This window comes from Bos mutus, chromosome 21 (assembly GCF_027580195.1).
Source record: "Bos mutus isolate GX-2022 chromosome 21, NWIPB_WYAK_1.1, whole genome shotgun sequence".
NCBI lineage: Eukaryota > Metazoa > Chordata > Mammalia > Artiodactyla > Bovidae > Bos > Bos mutus.
Genome location: NC_091637.1, coordinates 33,680,225 through 33,700,678, shown reverse-complemented (window position 1 = coordinate 33,700,678; position 20,454 = coordinate 33,680,225). Strand labels below are relative to the sequence as shown.

The 20,454-nt window shown below is 51.2% G+C and overlaps 1 protein-coding gene and 1 long non-coding RNA gene across 17 annotated transcripts; one reads left to right on the top strand and one right to left on the bottom strand.

Annotated features, from left to right (window-relative positions):
* Positions 1 to 437: 437 nt before the first annotated feature.
* LOC138984418 (uncharacterized) lies at positions 438 to 6,092 on the bottom strand. Of its 2 annotated transcripts, XR_011461687.1 has the most exons (8): positions 5,953 to 6,092; positions 4,210 to 4,372; positions 3,889 to 3,992; positions 3,266 to 3,372; positions 2,185 to 2,301; positions 2,005 to 2,086; positions 613 to 756; positions 438 to 530 (listed from the first exon to the last, which is right to left on the bottom strand). It is a non-coding gene; the product is annotated as an uncharacterized lncRNA (long non-coding RNA). The 2 variants fall into 2 exon arrangements; XR_011461688.1 differs by lacking the exon at positions 2,005 to 2,086.
* On the top strand, positions 2,297 to 11,061 carry ISLR2 (immunoglobulin superfamily containing leucine rich repeat 2). 15 transcript variants are annotated; one of them, XM_070358640.1, is made up of 5 exons: positions 5,080 to 5,424; positions 5,992 to 6,105; positions 6,556 to 6,773; positions 7,395 to 7,443; positions 7,575 to 11,061. In XM_070358640.1, the coding sequence occupies exon 5, from the start codon at positions 7,583 to 7,585 to the stop codon at positions 9,833 to 9,835; it is 2,253 nt and encodes a 750-aa protein (XP_070214741.1). In that variant the 5' UTR covers positions 5,080 to 5,424; positions 5,992 to 6,105; positions 6,556 to 6,773; positions 7,395 to 7,443; positions 7,575 to 7,582; the 3' UTR covers positions 9,836 to 11,061. The 15 variants fall into 15 exon arrangements, with proteins under 15 accessions (XP_070214740.1, XP_070214747.1, XP_070214736.1 ...); XM_070358639.1 differs by lacking the exons at positions 5,080 to 5,424; positions 7,395 to 7,443 and adding an exon at positions 2,297 to 3,097; XM_070358635.1 differs by lacking the exons at positions 5,080 to 5,424; positions 7,395 to 7,443 and adding an exon at positions 4,218 to 4,338 and having other exon boundaries at positions 6,609 to 6,773.
* Positions 11,062 to 20,454: the final 9,393 nt, after the last annotated feature.

Sequence of the window (20,454 nt, the reverse complement as noted above, 5' to 3'; positions counted from 1 at the left end):
TGGAGAGGCTGGCTGCCCAGGACTCCAGCTCTAGGGGTTCCAGTCATGCCTGGACTGGGTAGAATAGCTAAGCGTGTTGCCCAGGCAGGCGTGTTGTATCTTCCAGGTGGGACTTTCCCATCTTTGGTGAGACAAGCACAGACTCAGATAATTACATGAGATGCCACTGGAAAAGCTGTCGTTAATTTTGATGGCAATAAAGCGCCTTGCCAGCAAGTTAAGCTAATTTCATGAAAGCGCTGGGAGGAAGGTCATGGACTGGATTCCAGCTTATTAATAATGTCGAGCTTCATTTGAACCATTCAGGAAATTCCTCCCAGTTGCCTCCAGCAAACTGCCACAGGTTGCTACTTTCCTCTGAAATCAACAGTCTTCCCATATGCAAATGTGGATTTTTCTGTTTTTCCCTAGAAAATAATTAAAGTCACAGAGCCCAATAAATACTTAAACAGATTGTGGTTTTAATTAAAAACCTTTCTCCAAGCCTGCAGCTGCAGGTCTCTCTTCCCAAACAGGCGCACTGGTGACAGCTGCAAATATGAGAACCTGGGTTTAAGCATCTGAGACTAGAAAGACTTTACAAATAATGATAATAGCAATTCTGATTTTTACCTGTGCCATGGTGTGTGGGAGGTACAGGAGGAATGAAGAGAGATTTTAGGGGGAGGGCCAAGGCCTTTCTTCCTACTGGAGAGGCAGTACACAAACATATAGGAGCATGCTCAGTGGAACATCTCATCATACCTGTACCCAGTGCTGTAAGATAATAATGATAGTTAATTCTAGCTATTGTTGGGAGGCAGGGAATAGCTCATTTCTGAGTACTACCTAAGTGCCAGTGTTTTGCATGCATTGACTCACTTAATCCTCACAGCAACCCAATAAAACAGTTATTCTTATTTACACCCTCCACTCCACTGCCCCCACTCCACACAGAGAGGTTAAGTAACTTGGCCAAGGTCACACAGTGCATACACGGTGAAGTCAGATGCTAGCACCTTCCCTCCTAACCACTATGTAGAGTGTGTATGAGGAGAAGGAGAGATGGAAGTTGGGATTGAAGTGTGTTAGTCGCTCAGTCGTGTCCAACTCTTTGTTGAACCCCAAGGACTGTAGCCCACCAGGCTTCTCTGTCCATGGAACTCTCCAGGCAAGAATACTGGAGTGGGTTGCCATGCATTCTCTAGGGGATCTTCCTGACCCAGGGATTAAACCCAGGTCTCCTGCATTGCCAGCAGATTCTTTATCATCTGAGCCAAGGTTGAGGACAGGCTGGGGGTGGTGGTGGTGGTGTGGTTTTATAAACAAGGACTACAGAAGCTGAAAGGTGGGAAGCTGTGGGTTTAAGAGATTTTGGCTGGAGGGCAGGTGGGAAGGGTCTCCTGAATAGGTTGCTATGCTGAAGATACTTGATGCCCTTCTGGGTTCTGGCTTTCTTACTCTCAGAGACCCTTGTTCTTTCATTAAATCACCTGCCTGTCACATTAAATACAAGGGCATGATTTCCAAGTCATTGTCTGCTAATTCCATCATCTCTGTGATTTCTATTTCTGTTGACTAATTTTTTTCTTAGTTATGGGTCCTATATCCACCTTCTTTACAAGTACAGTAAGTTTTGGTTGGACATTGCCCATTATGGATGTTTGGATTTTTGTTCTTTTCCTTTAAAAAGCATTGAGCTTTTCTTTAGGAAGGCAGTAAATAAATACAAGGGCGTGTACAACTCTGCGTGCAGTTGCAAAGGAATGGTCTGCACAATGTTATATGTCCTAAACATTTCATCAAACGTCTACTACTTCCAACTCTGCAGTTTTCTATTTCCTTCTTAGAGCCTGAAAGAGATTTTGTTTTTCAGATACAGGCATTTTATAGGTCTGGCAAAATCAGAAGACCTAAGGTCGGCCTTCTAGCCGTGTGTGTGTGTGTGTGTGTGTGTGTGTGTGTGTGTGTGTGTTAGTCGTTCAGTCGTGTCCGACTCATTGCGACCCACAGGCTGTAGCCTACCAGGCTCCTCCATCCTTGGGATTTTTCCAGGCAAGGGTACTGGAGTGGGTTGCCATTCTCTTCTCCGGTCCAAGCCTGGGTACTGGACTCAAAGAGAAAGCACTTAGCCCGCACAGGGAAGGTAGGGGAGGAGTACAGGGTGGCTTCCTCCCAGGAGAAAGAAACTTCTTCGTTGCTCACCGAGTATCCAGAAGGTGCCAATTGTGCCCTCGGCGTGGGAAACACAGCGGGGTGCAAAGCGAGGACTGTGCCTGTGTTGTGCGGGGGTGAAGAGGCTGCAGATTCCTGGGACGTCCGCTGAGTGGTGGGCATGGGGACGAAAGCTTTGTTGCTTGGGTTAGCATGTCCCACTTCGGAATGTCGCACCGCGGGATGAAGAACCGGGAGCCGCGCAGGCTTCGGTCCTGGCCCCGGTTCGAGCCTCAGAACCTCCCGGCCCAAGGTACCCCAGCCGCTGCCCTGCGCCTCTGAGCCCGACAGGCGGTTTCCAGCAGGGGGAGCGCGCGAACCAGCCCTGGGCCCTAGCTTTGAATAGAATCCGGGTAGCTTAGTGCCGGGATCCAGGGGGTCTCAACTCTCCCTACCCTCGGAACCGTGAGGGTCGGCAAGGTCGCAGTTAAAAGTCCACAAAAAGCTGCCCAGAGCTCGAGTTATCCTCTCTGGGTGAATCTAGGGTCGGCACCACAGCCTGGTCCAAAAACCTTAGCCTAGATTCTGCAGATTTCAAACCTGGGCCTCCACGCTGGCGTCTTGGAAACTTGTACCCCGTCTCTCCCCTATTTCCACGCACCTAATTAGGTGTCTGTTTCTTTAACCATAAAAGACGTAGGCGGAGGTGGGGGTGGTATCTTCGCTCCCGGTTCCCCAGCCCTTCAGTAACTGTACCATCATCCACATTACAAACATTAGAGAGGCTGGCTCCTGCGCGCCTGGCGGCGCCGGTGGAAATACGCGCAGCCTTCTCCAAGAGGAGCTCGGAGCCTGATCCTGGAGTCGTAGCTCCCAACCGAGACCTCGGCGGACTCTGCCCGGGGCGACTCGGGCTCCAGCCCTGCCTTGGCGGGCACTGAACTCTTCAGGGTTCAAGGCGGGGGTAAGGGTTGTCTTTTTTCCCCAAGGCAGGCTCGGGGAACAAAAGCGCTTGCAGGAGAGTGGGTGGGAGCTGCGGGGGTCCGCGGGAATTGACGCCCTCTCCTGGGTGGCTACTGCGCCCTTAGCCCCTCTCCAGGCGCCTGGAGCCCTGTCTCCCTGCCAGATTCACCTGGCTTCTGCATCCCCGGGAAAAGAGCAAGGAAGGGGGTCTTTCTTGGCTCTCGGGCCCCAGAGGTTCCCAGGTTGGGCGAGTCCCCGCGGTCGAGGGAAGTTCTTCTGCGGAGAGAGAGGTCATTTTTCCTTCCATTCCCCAGCCTCTGTCTTCCAGTCCCTCAACCCTTCCGAGCTACCCTAACCCTGCCTCCCCTTAGGCTTCCTAGCCCAAGGCAAAAAGAACCAAAACAGGGGGAGGGAGTGAAAACTGGTCCACAAGTCACCTGCCTCCAAGCCAGAGTCTAGGTCACTGCCTTTAAGCCAGACACCCCTCCCCCTGCCAAAGAAAGTCTCCAGGACCCCCCATCCAGGACTCTATTCTCCAACCTGGCTGCAGGGCCCCCATCTCCCCAGATCCCTCTTATTCGACCAAGGCTCCTGGAATTGCCCTTCAAGATTCCCAAGACACTCAGACTGTACATCCAGGAAACCCCCCTTGCTGAGCAGACAAAGAAGCTGTGCCAGGCCCGCGGCCGGCGCCATGGGGACCTACTGGTGCCGCCCCTACCTCGTGGTCAAGAGCCTCTTATCCCTCCTCCCTCCTCGAAGCCACCTTCTCCCTCTGGGTGCCCCCATCACCTTCCCCGGAGGTGTCTGTAGGGATTACAGACACAGGCAAGTGAAGTGAAGTTCAGGGTTCTGAATTCTGGGTTGATGAGATGCGCTGGTCCCATCAGGGCTGCCTGTAGCGACCGCAGGAATAGGCGAGAGGAAAGGATGCAGAGTATGCATGGAGCAGTCTGTTCATATTTAATTTACAAAGCCTCCTCGGAACCCCTCGTGGGGTGGTCTCTTTAGATGCAGCCCTCCTCACCCGTCGCTCTCCCCCACCTACTCAGCTCATTAAAATGCTCAAATTCAAGTAAGAAGATTGATCTCAGAGGCCCCAAACCGACCCACCTCCAGAGACCGCCTTGGCCGGAGTGAGGGCCGGGGGGGCCAAGAGCCCCCAGAGTGCTCAGTGTCTACGGAAAAACCGAGGAACGGGGCTCTGCATGTTCACCGCCTGCACCCTCCTTTCCGATTCTGGTCAGCAACTCTGTCTCCAGGGCTGTCATAGACACTGTGGGGGAACAGAAGTCGAGTTCTATACAAATGCATGGACATCCCTGAGCCTCCACTTTCTTGTCGCTAGAAGAATTGTCGGAGTTTCGCCAGAGACTGGAAGAGCAAATATTCGAGTCTGCTGAGGCCGACTGTTGTGTGAGGGTGTGAGACAGTAGGGCGGTATCGGGGCTGCGGAGGCTGTCAGGGATAGTGGGGGGGGGGGCGGGTGGTGGCTGATGGTGTGTTTGCTGGTTAGACCGTGAAGACGTTGGTGGGGGCGGAGGAGGGAGAGAGATGCTCAAGCCTTACATCCCCAACCCACAGTGCTCAAAAGGAGCAGACGTTTTGTAACCATGCCTCTCCATCCCGCCGTCTGCTGCAGCCTCGGAGCCCCAAGCTAGCAAGACCAGAGGGCGAAGCGCTGGGGTGCGCCTGGGTGGGCTTCCTGGGAGCGCAGGATGGTACCCAAGCGCCCTGCCCTACTCTGCGATACGCACGGTCCCATACGCTGGGCGGTGGGCTTCAAGCACTGGGTTAGCCACAAAAGACAAGACGTACGCAGTCCAGCTGAGGAGGCTGGGCTGGGGCGGTGGTGGGCTGGGGAGGGGAGCGTCGCTTCTCCGCGCGCCCAGCAGGGCGGTGCGTTCTAGTCTCCGGGTTGGGCTGTTGGGGGTGGGGAGGGGGGGGAAGACCGGGGCTTGTAGCTGCCCGGATCCAGGCAAAAATAGCAGGGAGGGTGAGGCGCTCTGCTAACACTATCAATTATGCATCGTGTTGAACGTGGCTTCGGGGAGGAGGCGGCTAGCAGCGAGGGTGCGGGAAGGAAGGGTCCGCGCGAGCCGGGCGGCGCGCAGCTCCAGCCAGTCCCGGGCGAGGTCTGTCGGCACCACCGCCTGCCTTTGCAGAAAGAGTTTTAAGGCAAAGACACGCCTCCCCCACTTCAGGCGTGCGCCTTTCCTTCCCCCAATTCCTCAAAGATGGTTTGTCTCACGTGTTGCGGGGCGTAAAAGAGGCTCGCATTCAATTAGCAGCAAAGCTAACGGGCCCTGGCGGGACCCGGGCGTGAGGGTGAGTGCGCATGAATGTGTGTGCGTGCAGGAGGAGGAGAATGGTGAGTGTCCCGGGTGTGAACACTCACCGGCGAGTGAAAATGTGCGTGAACGAAGCGAGAGCTCAACACATTGGCGCGATTATTACATGATGATGGGTGATTCTAATATTGAAGAGCAACTGTGTGGACGGTGTGAGGGTCTGTGTCTGTGCCAACATGTTTGAACAGGGGGAGGGGGCTGTATAATTAAGAATAGTGATCATGTCTGCAGATGTGTAGATGTAGGGGAAACGTGGGTTTTGGGAGTGCGGTGAACTAGAAAGAGCCAAGTCGAGGGCGGTGGGCGTGGGGGCGCCTCTTTGTGACCAGGGGACGAATCTCTACGGCTTTAACAAATGTAGATGATGCGGGAGGTGGGAGAGGCTGCGCAAAGCCCCGCAGCCCGGGAGGACTCTTCAATCTGCAGCCGGTGAGAGGTGCGGGGAGACAGATGCGAAAGAGAAAACTGAAGTGGGACCTCAGGGCCAGGGGAATCCGCAACTTACCTGTCCCTTTCTCTGCCTCTCTACCATCTTCCCCCACAGTCGCAGCAACAGATGTGGGAAGCGCCCTTGGGCTGTCGTCCTGGCTCCGCGACATCCAGTCTGGAGAGGGGGTTGCAACCCGAGGGCAGCGCACGGAGAGTTGGAGAGCAGCCGGTAAGCCTCGGAGACCACTGCACAACCCTGACCCAGGAAGGGGTAGAGTCCGTCCAGGGTGCCAGACCCTGCTGGCTCTTGCAAGCAGGAGACGGGGAGCAGAGGGGAGGGGCTTTCCCTCGGGAACAAGAGGAAGTGGGGGATGCCGGTTCTAAAGACCGGAGTGTGGGAGGGGCTCTGGCAACCTGTCAGGAGCCCTAAGTGGAAGCCGGGATTCTGTTTGTAGGTGCGTTTGTTGTGACTGGGGATAAGAATCTTTTTTGGGGGGAGGCGGGGGCGTTGTCAGGCATCTGGGCTGCAGAAGAGAGGCCAAATCTTGAACCTTCTACTTGATTAGCTAGTGACAGCCGCCTTGACCCCACTGGCTAGGGACACCCCCTCACCCCATGGGAGGTCCCGAGGGGGAAGTAAGAATCTTTAGTGACATCCCTCCATTGCTCTTGGTCCCAGCTTGGAGAAGGAAGGTTGACTGAGCAGCCCTGATGGTTTTCCCCTCCCTGGAGTTGCAGCCCCCGGGAAAGGCAGCCCGAGAGGGGCCTGGCGAGTCTGCTTCCCCGTTCCCGTCCCAGTCTTCTTGCCACCTGCAGCAAGTTCACACCTTTTGCTGAGCCGCTGGGATTTCAGTCTCAGAGGGCTGTCTACAGACGCAAGTGCCCGCCTGTGTCCCGGTATGTGGGTCCGCGCATGTGAGGATTTGTGCCCTGATGTCTGTCAGTTCCAACAATGAACAGGAAAGTGCCTTGCCCGGTGCTGGAGAACGCTGTACAAATGCTGTGTTCAGTTCAGAGAACAATGAGGTCTCCAGAGGATATGGTGCCTGTGTCTGGGTGTCTTTGTGTTTGTCTGTCTATTAAATGTGTTGGGACCCCCTAAACAGAAGTCCCGGTTTGATGGCAGGCGCCTGGGCTTGTGTTGTATTGTCCGGTGTCTGTATGGGCGTGTGTGGGCGATTTCTGTGCAGTGCGACAAAGAGTTCAGGGGAGGACAGACAGTCATGGACAAAAATAGCCTATGTATCCCTTTCACTGAGTTAAACCTAGGGTTAGAAACAGAGTCAGGGATCAATGCAAAGCTCAGGGCAGACCGGGTATAGGCCCAGCCTGTGGAGGGTCTAGCTGTGGAGGCTGACGGGATAGGTAGAGAGAAAAGAGCGAGGTAGGAGGCTGCTAGAAAAGGAAGTCCTGAGAGGGAGCACGCATTGAATCCCGAGACTTATTGAGCTCCAACTCGTGCCTAAGAGAGACTCTGGGCCCAGAGCAAAGTTACCAGAGCCCTGCGATCTGCCCTAGACAGGTTTACAGGAGGCAGAGCTTGGCAGGGGAGGGAAGCTGGAGCTCGGTGAGTCACATTCTCCCCCTCCCTCTCCCCGTCCTACGCCTACCCCCTCCCTCTCCCATGCCTATCCTACCCCCACCCCACGCCTACCATCCCCTCACCCCGCCCCCCCCCACCCCCGTTTCCACCTGCAGGATCAGCGATGGTGCCCTTGAGGGCCCTGTGTCTGGCTTGGGCGCTGCTAGGAGCGGCCGCAGCGTGCCCAGAGCCGTGCGCCTGCGTGGACAAGTACGCGCACCAGTTCGCCGACTGCGCCTACAAGGAGCTGCGCGAGGTTCCAGAAGGACTGCCGGCCAACGTGACCACGCTCAGTCTGTCGGCGAACAAGATCACCGTATTGCGGCGCGGGGCTTTCGCCGACGTCACGCAGGTCACCTCGCTGTGGTTGGCGCACAATGAGGTGCGCACGGTGGAACCCGGCTCGCTGGCCGTGCTGAGCCAGCTCAAGAACCTCGACCTGAGCCACAACCTCATATCCAGCTTCCCATGGAGCGACCTGCGTAATCTGAGCGCGCTACAGCTGCTCAAGATGAACCACAACCGCCTGGGCTCGTTGCCCCGGGACGCACTCGGTGCGCTGCCTGATCTGCGCTCTCTGCGCATCAACAACAACCGGCTTCGCACACTGGCTCCCGGCACCTTCGACGCGCTAAGCGCGCTGTCGCATCTGCAACTCTACCACAACCCCTTCCACTGCAGTTGCAGTCTTGTGTGGCTGCAGGCCTGGGCCGCGAGCACCCGGGTCTCCTTGCCCGAGCCCGACTCCATCGCGTGCGCCTCGCCTCCTGAGCTGCAGGGCGTGCCGGTGCATCGCCTGCCAGCCCTGTCCTGTGTACCGCCCAGTGTGCATCTGAGTATGGAGCCGCCGCCCGAAGCGCCAGGCAGCCCCCTGCCCTCCGGCCTGACGCTCATGGTACACTGCGTCGCCGAAGGACACCCCACGCCCCGCCTGCAATGGCAACTTCAGATCCCGGGTGGCACCGTAGTGCTAGCCCCGCAAGTCCTGAGCGGGGAGGACGGCGGGGACGGGGCGGAAGACGGGGAGGGGGAAGGAGATGGGGACGGGCCAACGCAGACAGAGGCCCCAACCCCGACTCCAGCACACGCCTGGCCGGCTCCCCCAGCCACCCAGCGCTTCCTGGCCCTCACCAATGGCTCCCTGTTGGTGCCCTTCCTGAGTGCCAAGGAGGCAGGCGTCTACACCTGCCGTGCCCACAACGAGCTGGGCGCCAACTCCACGTCGGTTCGTGTGGCAGTGGCAGCTGCCGGCCCCCCAAAGCACGCTCCTGGCGCAGGGGGAGACCCTGATGGGCAGGCTCCAACCTCTGAGCGTAAGTCCACAGCTAAAACCCGGGGCAACAGCGTCTTAACGTCCAAGCCCGAAGGCAAAATCAAAGGCCAAGGCGTGGGCCGGGTTAGCGTCCTCGGAGATTCAGAGATGGGGCCGGAGCAGGAGGAGGCGGAGGAGGAGGCAGGTGAGGGTGAAGAAGCGGAAAATCAGGTCCCCGCCGACCCAATGGAGGAGCAGCGCTGTGGCCAAGGAGACCTCTCGCGGTACGTGTCCAACCACGCCTTCAACCAGAGCGCCGAGCTCAAGCCTCACGTTTTTGAGCTGGGCGTCATCGCGCTGGACGTGGCGGAGCGGGAGGCGCGGGTGCAGCTGACGCCCTTGGCGGCTCGCTGGGGCCCGGGGCCTGGGGGCGCTTCGGGAGGAGGGCGACCCGGGCGGCGGCCACTGCGCCTGCTTTATCTGTGCCCGGCGGGGGGCGGCGCAGCAGTGCAGTGGTCGCGTGTAGAGGAGGGCGTCAACGCCTACTGGTTCCGTGGCCTGCGGCCCGGCACCAACTACTCCGTGTGCCTGGCGCTAGCAGGCGAGGCCTGCCACGTGCAAGTGGTGTTCGCCACCAAGAAAGAGCTGCCCTCGCTGCTGGTGATCGTGGCGGTGAGCGTGTTCCTTCTGGTGCTGGCCACCGTGCCCCTGCTGGGCGCCGCCTGCTGCCATCTGCTGGCCAAACACCCGGGCAAGCCCTACCGCCTAATCCTGAGGCCGCAGGCCCCCGACCCCATGGAGAAGCGCATCGCCGCCGACTTCGACCCGCGCGCCTCCTACCTCGAGTCCGAGAAAAGCTACCCCGCAGGTGGCGAGGCGGGCGGGGAGGAGCCAGAAGAGGCCCCCGGGGAGGGCCTTGACGAAGACGCCGAGCAGGGGGACCCCAGTGGGGACCTGCAGAGAGAGGAGAGCCTGGCAGCTTGCTCGCTGGTGGAATCCCAGTCCAAGGCCAACCAAGAGGAGTTCGAGGCGGGCTCCGAGTACAGTGACCGGTTGCCCTTAGGTGCCGAAGCGGTCGACATCGCCCAGGAGATTAACGGCAACTACAGGCAGACGGTGGGCTGAACCCCAGCCTACCTGGCGGCCCATCCCCGTCCCCGACCTCGGGTATCTGGGAGCGGAGGCTTAGGGCTGTTAGGATTTATGCCCCAACCCCACCTTCACTTACTCCACCTCCTTACCCTGACTACTGGGAGCGTCCAGTGGGGAGTGGGACGATTTCACCAGTCCCACCCACGACGGTCGTTGTCCCTGTGGGCTGAATTCCCCTCCATGCAAGCACAGTTCCCCCCCGCTCCTCCCGCCCTGTGTGAGACACCATCCGCTGACCGTGAGGCGAACTCCAAGCCTCTCCATTCCCATTCCAATTATCTGCGCAATCCCGCCCCGGAGCCCACTTCACTGTGGGCCCGGAAGCCGAAGGAAATAGAAAAAGACGTTGGAAACATCTGATGGTCATGCTGTGGCTCGCGGTCAGCCCGGGACCCCCAGCAGACGTCCCTGGCGTGGAGCGCTATGGCGTCCCGCCTCAACCCCCTACTCTGCCCTTTCCGGGGCTGCGCATCCCAGAAACCAGGATTCGGCGGTAAATCCCGTTTCTAGTTTCAAAGCCCCCTCATGCCTGGAAACCAAACGCTTCTGTACTTTCATCGTTTCTCCGCTTCGGACCGGCTGGAGCCGAGCCGGGTGCCTGGGGCGCATTTCAGCGCCGCACTTTGATTTTCATATTTTCGTTGTGTTCCAAGACAGCGACTCTCCGGGTCTGGTGCTAACACTCCCTTCTTTGCCTCTGGTGAAAAATGTGTGTGTGTGTGTCTTGGGGTGGGGGGAATCCGTCTTCTTTCGCCCTCTCCCCTAACTTAAAGTGCCGGAGAACCACGCACCCCTTTTCCGCTGAGGGTGCGGCCTTGGTCCCGGGCCAATTTCGTTGTGGGGGACTTGGGTTTCCGGAGACTCGACAGCTCCGCTTCCGCTGCTCCTCGCGGCCTGGACCTCAGCTAGAGAAGGGCCGGGGAGCCCAGGAAGCCTGCTCTGGCCTCCTGGATCAGGTCTCCCGTGAGGGGCTAGTGCTCCAGTTCGCACAAAGCCTGCGTGTGACTGCGGCGGGGTCCGGATGGAGAAAAGCCACGGATGCTCGCGCCTCCCCCGCCCCGCCCCTCCTTCTTCGAGAATAGTGTTTGCCCGGCTGTAGCCCTAGACGAGCGTGCTCCGTAGGAGAAAAGTCTGTGTCCCGTAAAAGTGTATCTAGTGTTGGGAGTCGGGCGGGAGGGAGGGCGGGGTGGGCGCGGCCACTGGGGCGGTGGTCTTTTTTTCGTTCTTCTTGCAGAAAAGCCTAGGGGTTGGGGTGGGGGGTTAGGGGCATCGGGGACCAGACCTGTCGGTGAAGCGCAGCACAAGTGAGGCCTCGGGGCGGAATAGCCCCCTGGAGCCCGCGCCCTTTTCTAAAGGCGTCTGTATGATGTAAACAGTCAATAAAACAATCGATTTGGACTGGGCTTGGTGACTCTTTGTCGGGGGTGGGGAGGGGAACAGAGGGAGGGGATGCAAGAGGAAGCCGCAGAAGGAAGGAACCCCTGGGATCCTCCCTTTGGGGTCCTTTGTGTGATTTTTTTGCTTGACTGCTTTGTGATTTTTTCCAGGTGTTTACATCCTGGTGCCTGCTCTGTGCGCCTCCACCTCAGGGATGGAGCCGGGAGACCAAGTGGGATGGGGAGGCTGCAAGTGAGTGAGGAAGGTTAGCAGGGAGGGAGGGATGGTTTAATGCAGACTGAACTCTTGGGGAGCTCCAGAGTGTGTGTGTAAGTGTGAGAGCATGCACAATCCTCCCTGGTTTGACCCTATCACCATGATGGGCTGTGGCTTTGTGTGTGAGGACTGCCTAGTTTCTGTGTCTCAGCACCAGCTTGGGTTCTGTGAGGAGGTAGAGGGGCAAGACTTATGCACAAAAGTTGGCACAAGTCATGTAAAGGACAGAGCGGGCAAATGATGGAGAGCAGCAAAGGGGGAAAACTGCAAAAACAAGCTGGCACCTTTACCCCAGGAGCCGGTGTGTGTGTGTGTGTGTGTGTTGGTGGTGGCAGTGATGATGCTCAGTGAAGTGATGCATGGACACTTGGTAGGGCATGTGATGTTGGTGTGGGCTGAGGTACGTACCCTCAGGATTGGAAGCAGACTGATTTTAGTCCTAGAAACTGGGCTTCTTGGGTGGGAAACAGGAGAGAAGAGGGATGAAAAGTGACACTCCTGTCCAGCTTACAGTGCTGGGACTGGGCTGGTGTGTTTCAGCTGAATCGCGGGGTAGGAAGTGGGGTGGAAGAGGAAAGGAATAGAAAAGAGTGGGGCAGGTGAAGAGTCCATCCCTACGCTCCCTACTTCTCGCTTCCAGTCTATCTCATCCCTCACCGTCTCTATGAGTATCAGGTCTTCCTAACTGGATCAGCCCTGTCTGGAGACCAGGCCCAGGTCCTGACATCCAGCATCCTGTCCCAGCTGGGACGCTTCCGGGGCCAGAGCCCAGTTTCCCTTCCCAGGCCAGCAAAGCTGTCTCTGAGAAAGATTCCCCTCTGAGGGTCACAGCCCCAAGCCCCGCCACTGTAGTCCACACCACTGTCAGGGACGTAACTCAGAAGTATAATCTTTTAGGAGGAGGGCTGATTTGTTCTACCTGCAAATGCTGCTTTTGAGCAGGGGGCAGGGACTGGCCTGATGTCTATGATTGGTTCATGAATCCAACCACACAGTTACATTTGGACACAGGCCCGGCTGCTGAGTGCTTGTCGATGTCAATCCCACACAATCCTCTCATTGTGGGAGGGCAGGCTCGGAGGACGAAGGGCTCCTTCTTGTCCTCTCTGTTCTAAGGATTGAGAACCCTCCTGGAGAACTCCTAAGATCCTGCATGCCCCTAAGAGATTGTGCAGAGTTGCTGAGAGTTCTGCCCTTCTTTGTCCCAGGCCAAGCTTCCTAATGAACACACACTGCTCAGGTGGGCCTCATGCCCCCTGGGTGGGGCCAGGCCCAAAGGCTTGGCCCACAGGACAGGAATGGGTGGGTGCTGAAGGGTGCTGTGACACTCTGTGCACCACCCATTGAGACACCAGCCTCTCAGGAACTCTGCACTTTCTATCTGAATATTTGGCCCATGCATAGAACGGTCCCCAGCCTTCGGCCTTCCTTCCTGTCTCTTTTTATATTTTATTCTTTCACTTTCTCCCCCTCTCTCCTCTGTTTTTTTTTTTCTTCCTGCCTCTCCCCTTTTTCTTCCACAAGGAATGTCATAAAATCCCAGGATGGGAAGGGACCCTGAAGACTTACTAATTCAACTACCCCCTGAGATGCAATTCTTTTCCACACTGTCTATCAGGTAGTTGTGCCACCTCAGTCTACATGGGAACTCACTGTTCACTCCCTCTCACTGAAGAACCGGTGTTGAGCAGTTTAAAACTGTCTGTCCTCCACCCTTCCAGCCCCCAGGCCTGACACTGCTTTGGCACGTGCTCTGTGAGAACTACAGAGGTGCGGAGGTGAGAGCCCTGCCTCCATCCCTCGCTTCAGGGCTCCAAAGCTTCTCATGCAAAGCACATTTGTGAGCCTCTACTGTATGCTTTGGGTGCTGTGCTAGCTAGCTAGCTCCAGTGCATTTTGTCATAAAGCTTGTTTGGGTGGGAGTGGTGTGTAATGGGTTGAAGAGACAGACAGAGAGAGAGAATCTAAATGTGTATGAGGGGACCTGGAAAATGGTCAGAGAATGCAGGATGACAGCGGTAGCCTTGGAACTCAGAGCAATTTATCAGGAGCAGTAATTCTTTGAGCTACAGAAACCAGATGCCCAGGATGTGGCCTTGAATCAGATCGGAAAACTGTCTGCAGAAAGGTGATTTGAAAGGAGTGGCCCCCTCCCACTGCCCAGCATCTCCTAAAGATCAGCTGGAATGAGAACCGTCTAGAAGATCCTTAGAGAAAGTCCACTAATACAAAAGGACAAAAGGAGGCAGGGCTTCTTTGAGGAAGCAGCAGCTGGTGCAGGGTCCTCTGCGTCCTGATCTCCTGTCTGGAAAGCAACCCCCACCACCCCCATGACACCTGAATAACATCCACAGCTAAAGCTAACATCTCTGAAGATTACCTGAGTCAGTAAATGTTTGAATTGCTATTCCCTAGGGGTGATGCTAACCTTGGATTTCCTTCTGGGGTATCGGGGTGATGCATTTGGTACATAAAGGAAAGGGGATGAATGGCATCTTGCCATGGCTGCCTTGCCCCAGATTTTTTTTTTTTTTTAAACATAAATTCTCTAAACTCTACTTTGTTTTTTGAGGATTTTTCTGAAGGAGTACTTTTTTTCTTCTTCTTCTTCTTCTTTTTTTTTTTTAAATTTAACTGTCAGGTCTTAGTCATGGCAAGGGGCTTAGTTGCTCCAGGGCACATGGGATCTTCGTTCCTGCCCAGGAATCAAACCCATACCCCCTACATTGCAGGGCACTTCACAGGGAAAGAGGGACCTTCTGTCTGCACAAAAGAAGGCATCATCTATAAAGAAAGAACCCTGACGGCAAGAGCATGAGCAAAAGAAACTGGGGGACCTTGTCCTTCTAGGGATTATATGTGTTCTCTGCTGAAAAGGCAAGCCCAGATACTAGGATATAAGAAAGACCCCAGGTAGAGGCCATAAATTGCCAAGTTTAACCTAACAAATACCTTTACCTTGTAAATCTCCAACATAATGACAAGAGCAATTCTGGAAAATTGAAGATGGAGCAACCAAAGCCACTTCAGTTGTAATGTGTCAATTAATTGATTGTATTTGCAACACACCCACCCACGCATATGTGCTCAATGACAAGCTTTTGCCTTAGGACTCAACAGAGAATAACATTACATTGAAAATGAAAGGTATCTGCTGTGACTGGCATACAAAAGAGATTGAATTATAAAATGTCTTACAATATTAGCATTTATTTCAAAATATGGCCAGTGTTCCTAATGAGACTTGATATGGATTAAAAAAAGAAAAAGCCATCCAAAGACCCCATGATGGGTAGACTTGTTGGTTTAAATTAGTTGGAAAGATTTTGTATCATCTGTTGGTTGAATAAGCAATTTAGGTAATTTGAAGATGGTATGATTTTTTAAATTGTGCTAATTGCATATGCTTTGTCTGGACACGTGAGAGTAAGTTCAATAATTAAGTTCAAGTCCACATGGAATAAGGAGAATGAAAGTGTTTATATTTTTATCAACTGTTTGCTGCTTAAACATTTCCCCTTGAGTATTAGGAGTTAATTTGGTTTTGGCAAATTAGACGCATTTTCTCTTAGCAACACTCTAGCAAACTGGTCTTTAAATTGAGTCTAAAAGCCATGCAAGGCATCCAACCATTTGTGAGAAAAACTGCCACAATCATAGAGATCAGAGAGAAACTTCATAAGAATTGATCAGTGTGGAAATGGAGAAAAGAATGGGAATGGAGAATTAATTACCAATGCTTTGTAATAAAAGTGGACTATCATGTATTAAAACTGGCTGAAAACACTATTGGTCATCAAACGTTAATAAAAATATTAGTAATAGTAATACTAGCTAAGATTCATTGAACTACCATATTTAAGGCACATGCTATAGAACTTGTAAGCATTATTTTATTAATCCTTACCATAATCCTGTGAGATGATATTATTCCATTTATAGACAGAGACCAAAGCACAGAGAGGGTTAGTCATTTGCTGAAGGTCACATAGCTGTTACTTGCAGAGTTGAGTGAGATTTGTTCTTTGGTTATCTGACTCCAACATCGGAACTCTAAGACGCCAAGCCAAACCTCCTCCCAATACCTATATAAATCAGTTTAAGCAAAGGGTAATGTATTTTACACAGTGTTGCCAAATTTGCTTCTAATTATGGAATTTGTCTAGAAAAAGGATTTCTCTTGCTGTCTCTCTTATTTCTCAAACTAGCATCACCCCACCCCCGCCCCCGCCACAATTATAAAAGGTAGGCATGATTTAATACATATGGTTATAGCCACATTGGGACAAATCTTTGACAGTATTCTAAAGGTAAAGATACAAAGAACTTATGATACAGCAATTTCACTCTCGGGCAAATACCCAATAGAAACGAATGCTTATGTCCATCAAAAGACAAGCGAGACTTTTGATAGACATAAGCACAAGGATGTTCATACTGCCTTTATTTGTAATAGCCCCAAATTAGAAATAACACAAATATTCACCAACAGTAGGATGGGGCGGGGCGGTGCCAGGACTGTGGTATATTCACACAATGGGATGAATATCCCACACAACCACGAAAAAGAACAAAGCTACAATTACACACAACAGCATGGATGTCATAAGATTGAGTGAAAGAAGAATATGTAATGTGTGATTTCATTTACATCAAGTTCAAACATGGGTCAAACTAGTTTTTGGTGAAAGAAGTCAGAATAGTGTTGAAAGGGACTGACTAGGAGTGGGAGCGGTCAAAGGAGTACTCTGAATTGTGAGAAAGTGTTTCACAGCTGGATCCCAGCGGTGGTTTTCTTTTTCTTTATTTTGGCCGCTCTGTGAGGCTTGTGGGATCTTAGTTCCCTGACCAGGGATCAAACCTGGGCCTTCAGCAGTGAGAGCCTGGAGTCCTAGTCACTGGACTGTTAGGGAATTCCCCCAGTGGTGGTTTATATCTGGAGATAGGTGGTAGTTTCATGGGTCTGTGCATATGTCAAAATTCATCAAGCTATAAACTTGAAATTTGTGCACTTTATTGTATTTGTTATACTCTGATTTTTAAAAATGGAAAAATAACCCTTGGAAACAAAGCAACAAAATAATATGAACTCATTATATTAGAACTGCCCTGACCAATGCAGCAGCCACTAGCCACATGTGGTTATTTAGATTTAATTTTAATTAATTAAAATGAAATGAAAAATTCAGTCCTTCATCGAATTTCACAGTTCCTAACCACATTTCAAGTGCCCAATAGCCACACATGGCTAGTGATTTCAGTATATCGGGTAGCAGAGAGACAGAACATTTCCATCCTCACGGAAAATTCTGTTGGTAGTGTTTCAACAGAAAATTGAAAAATGCTGAAATATATAGAAACTTCCCTGGTGATACAGTGGTTAAGAATCAGCCTTGCAATTCAGGGGATGCAGGTTTGATCCCTAGTCAGAGAACTAAGATCCCACATACCCCAGGGCAGCTAAGCCCCTGCGCCATAACTATTGAGCCCACGCACCTCACCAAAGGGAAAGATCCCATGTGCTGCAATGGAGACCTGAGACAGCCAAATAAATAAATATTTTTAAAAAGTATATAGAAAAATAACAGTATTCATAGTACCGCATCCAACAAAAACCATAGTTAACATTTTGTATGCCTTCTAGGCTTGCTCTAAAAGAAGTTTTTATGAAACGTACATGAAACTTTTTGAAATTACATGAGTGATGTGTGAATGCATTCTCATCCTGAAATAATTAAACGCTGATTAATTGAAACTCCCCTTGACCACTAGCTGCAATCCCAGCGTTCTCTCCAGTGATAATCACTCTTACTGGGGGAGCATGTAGCTTTTCACACCCTTTTTGCATGCTCTTGTAAACATGTATGTATCTGTATGGGCACGAGTGGTAAAGAACCCACCTGCCAGTGCAGGAGACATGAGACTCAGGTTCCATCTCTGGGTTAGGAAGATCCCCTGGAGGACGGCATGGCAACCCACTCCAGTATTCTTCCCTGAAGAACCCCATGGACAGAGGAGCCTTGTGGGCTATAGTCCATGGGGTCGCAAAGAGTCAGACACAACTGAAGCAACCTAGCAGGCACACATGCTTGTATCTGTATGGAAATATAAGCAGTGTCATTAACACCAACCCAGCTCAGGGAGTTTCCATCTGGTTCAGTTCAGTCTCTCCCAGTTCATGTAAAGGATGTTATCTCCACCATCCACACCCCACCGGGGTCAAGGGCTCCACTCCCCTTCGTCTTGAGCTACTGTGATCCTGAGGTTTCGTAAGAACAAATGTCACGAGGGCAAGTCAGAGAGGGGCCTAAGCACGGTCTCAGCCCAGAGGTGCTTCTCCTACTGGATGCTCCCAGGACAAAGAGCTGACAATAAATCAGGCAGTGTTACTCCATACTGACTGTACGGAGAGCTAGCCTGAGGCCCAGGGCCAGCCTGATTGATGCTGGTGCTTGCTAGGATAAAGCCTGGGAGGTCTGCAGGCAGGACTCTGCTCCCACTGGGTGGCCTCACACAAAGGTCTTTTGCAGCTCTCACACCATGATGGAGCATGGAACTCTTTTGTGAGGCTGCCCAGGATCGCATTAGTACCAACATAATAATTTTCTCTCCGAGCAGCACTGCAAGGGTTGTGGCACAGGCTCCCTCTGACTCAGACCAATGCAACTCTCAGTGTTTACCTTCTGAGTTCTGTTCTTAATTCATTAAATTTTAAATTTTCTTGATTTTAATATATGCATCTATAGCTATTAATGTCCCCCTAAGTGACACTTTAACAACATCCCCCAAGTTTTGATAGAGAATGTTTGCATTGTCACTTAGTTTTAAATATTTTATTTCCATGAGATTTGTTCTTTGACTAGTGAATTATTGAGACATATACTTTTAAATTTCCAAATGTATGCGTTTTCCCCTGCCACTTTTGTGTTTGATACTAATAGTTGTATTCAAAGAATAAGGACTGTACAATGTTGATTAATTGATTATTAAAACTTGCTCTGAGGAATAGTATGTAATAAATTCAGGTAAATGTTTATATATATTTAAAAGAATGTTTATTATTGAATTGTTGGGTTCATGTTTATATGATATGTTAATTAGATCAATTTGTTAATTTTATTATTTACATCTTCTATTTCCTCACCAATTTTTTGGTCTGCTTGCTCTATTAATTTCTGAGAAAGATGTATTAAAATCTCCTTCTATGATGTGGATTTATCCACTTTTCCTTGTATTTTGCTTATTTTGCATTGTGTATTTTTGAGGCAATGTCATAAGATTCATTCTTTTTCAGTTAGATTTTTATCAAAGTATAACATACATACAGGAAAATATTTTCACAAGCAGAAATCATGTATACCATCATTCACATCAACAAAAAGAAAATGATCAGCATCCACAGCCTCCCCATACTCTCTTCAGGTCACTCCCCTGCCCCTACTATCCTAACTTGTAACATCACAGACTAGTTTTGCCACTATGTACAGCATGTCTCTGAGAGTGATTCATCCAGGTCATTGCATATAGTTCATTCATTCTCGCTGTTGTATAGTGTTCCAGCATGTAAATATACCACAATTCATTTATTCATACTACTGCTGATGGACTTTTATGCTGTTTCCATGGGGACTATTAGAAATAATCCTGTTATATACATTCCTGTATATGTCTTTGGGGAATTGATACATTTTTGTAGGAGTAGAATTGCAGGACAATACAGTGTGCATACACAGCATTGGTAGATACCGCCAAACAGGTTTTCAATATGTACCAATTAACACTTGCACCAACAATGAGTCTTCATCAGCACTCAGCACTGTCTCCTTTGGTCTTAGTCATTCTGTTAGGTATGTAGCAGCACTGCACTGTGGTTATACTTGGCATTTCGCTCATAAGATGAGCATTGTTCTTTACTACCAATTTGGATATATATATGTATGTATTTGGCTTCACTGAGTCTTAGTTGCAGCACATGAGCTCTTAGTTGAAGCACATAGGATCTAATAATACCCTGACCATGAGTGGAGTCCCCTGTATTGGGAACATGGAGTCTTAGCCACTGAACCACCAAGGAAGTCCTGGGTATCCTCTTAAGTAAAATATCTTTTACTCATTCTTCTGTTGGGTTGTCCAGCCTTTTCTTTCTGATTCCTAGAGTTTTTAATATATTCTGGGTAGGACACCCCTGTATTTAAAATGTCCTCTCCCTGTTTATGTCTTCTATTTCCATTCTTTGTGTGTTGAGGGGGTGGATGGGTGGGTGGCAGGGTGGATGGGTGGGTCTGTGCTTTAATGAAAAGTTGTTCTTAATTTTTGTTGTTCCTATTTAGTTGCTAAGTCTGACTCTATTGCAATCCCACGCACTGTAGCCTGGCTCCTCTGTCCATGGGATTTCCCAGGCAAGAATATTGGAATGGGTTGCCATTTTACCATTTCTTTCTCCAGGCGATCTTCCCAACCCAGGGACTGAATCCACGTTTCCTGCTTGCCAGGCGAATTCTTTACCAATTCTTAATTTTAATGTATTCCAGTTATTTTTTTCTATATGGTTAGAACTTTTTTGGAGTTTAAGAAATCCTTGCCTATCCCAAGGTAAAATATTCTCTTATATTTTCTTCTAAAAGGTGTTTTTTGTGTTTTTTTTTGCCTTTTACATTTAGATCTACAAGCCATCTGGAAGTTATTTTTGTGTATGGAGCAAGGTGAGGTCAAGATTCATGTTTTTCTAGATGGATAACCAGGTGATTGCACATCTTTTATTGAAAAGATGTTCTTCCCCCACCCCCCAGCCCCCAGTTTAAGGCTTTGGCACCTTTATCATTGGTTAGGAGACCATATATGTGTGCTTTTTTTTTCCTGGACTCTCTGATCATCTTTGGTCATCATATCTCTTTTTGTATCTCTTTTCTATGTCTTTCTTCTATTTTTAAGATCTTTGT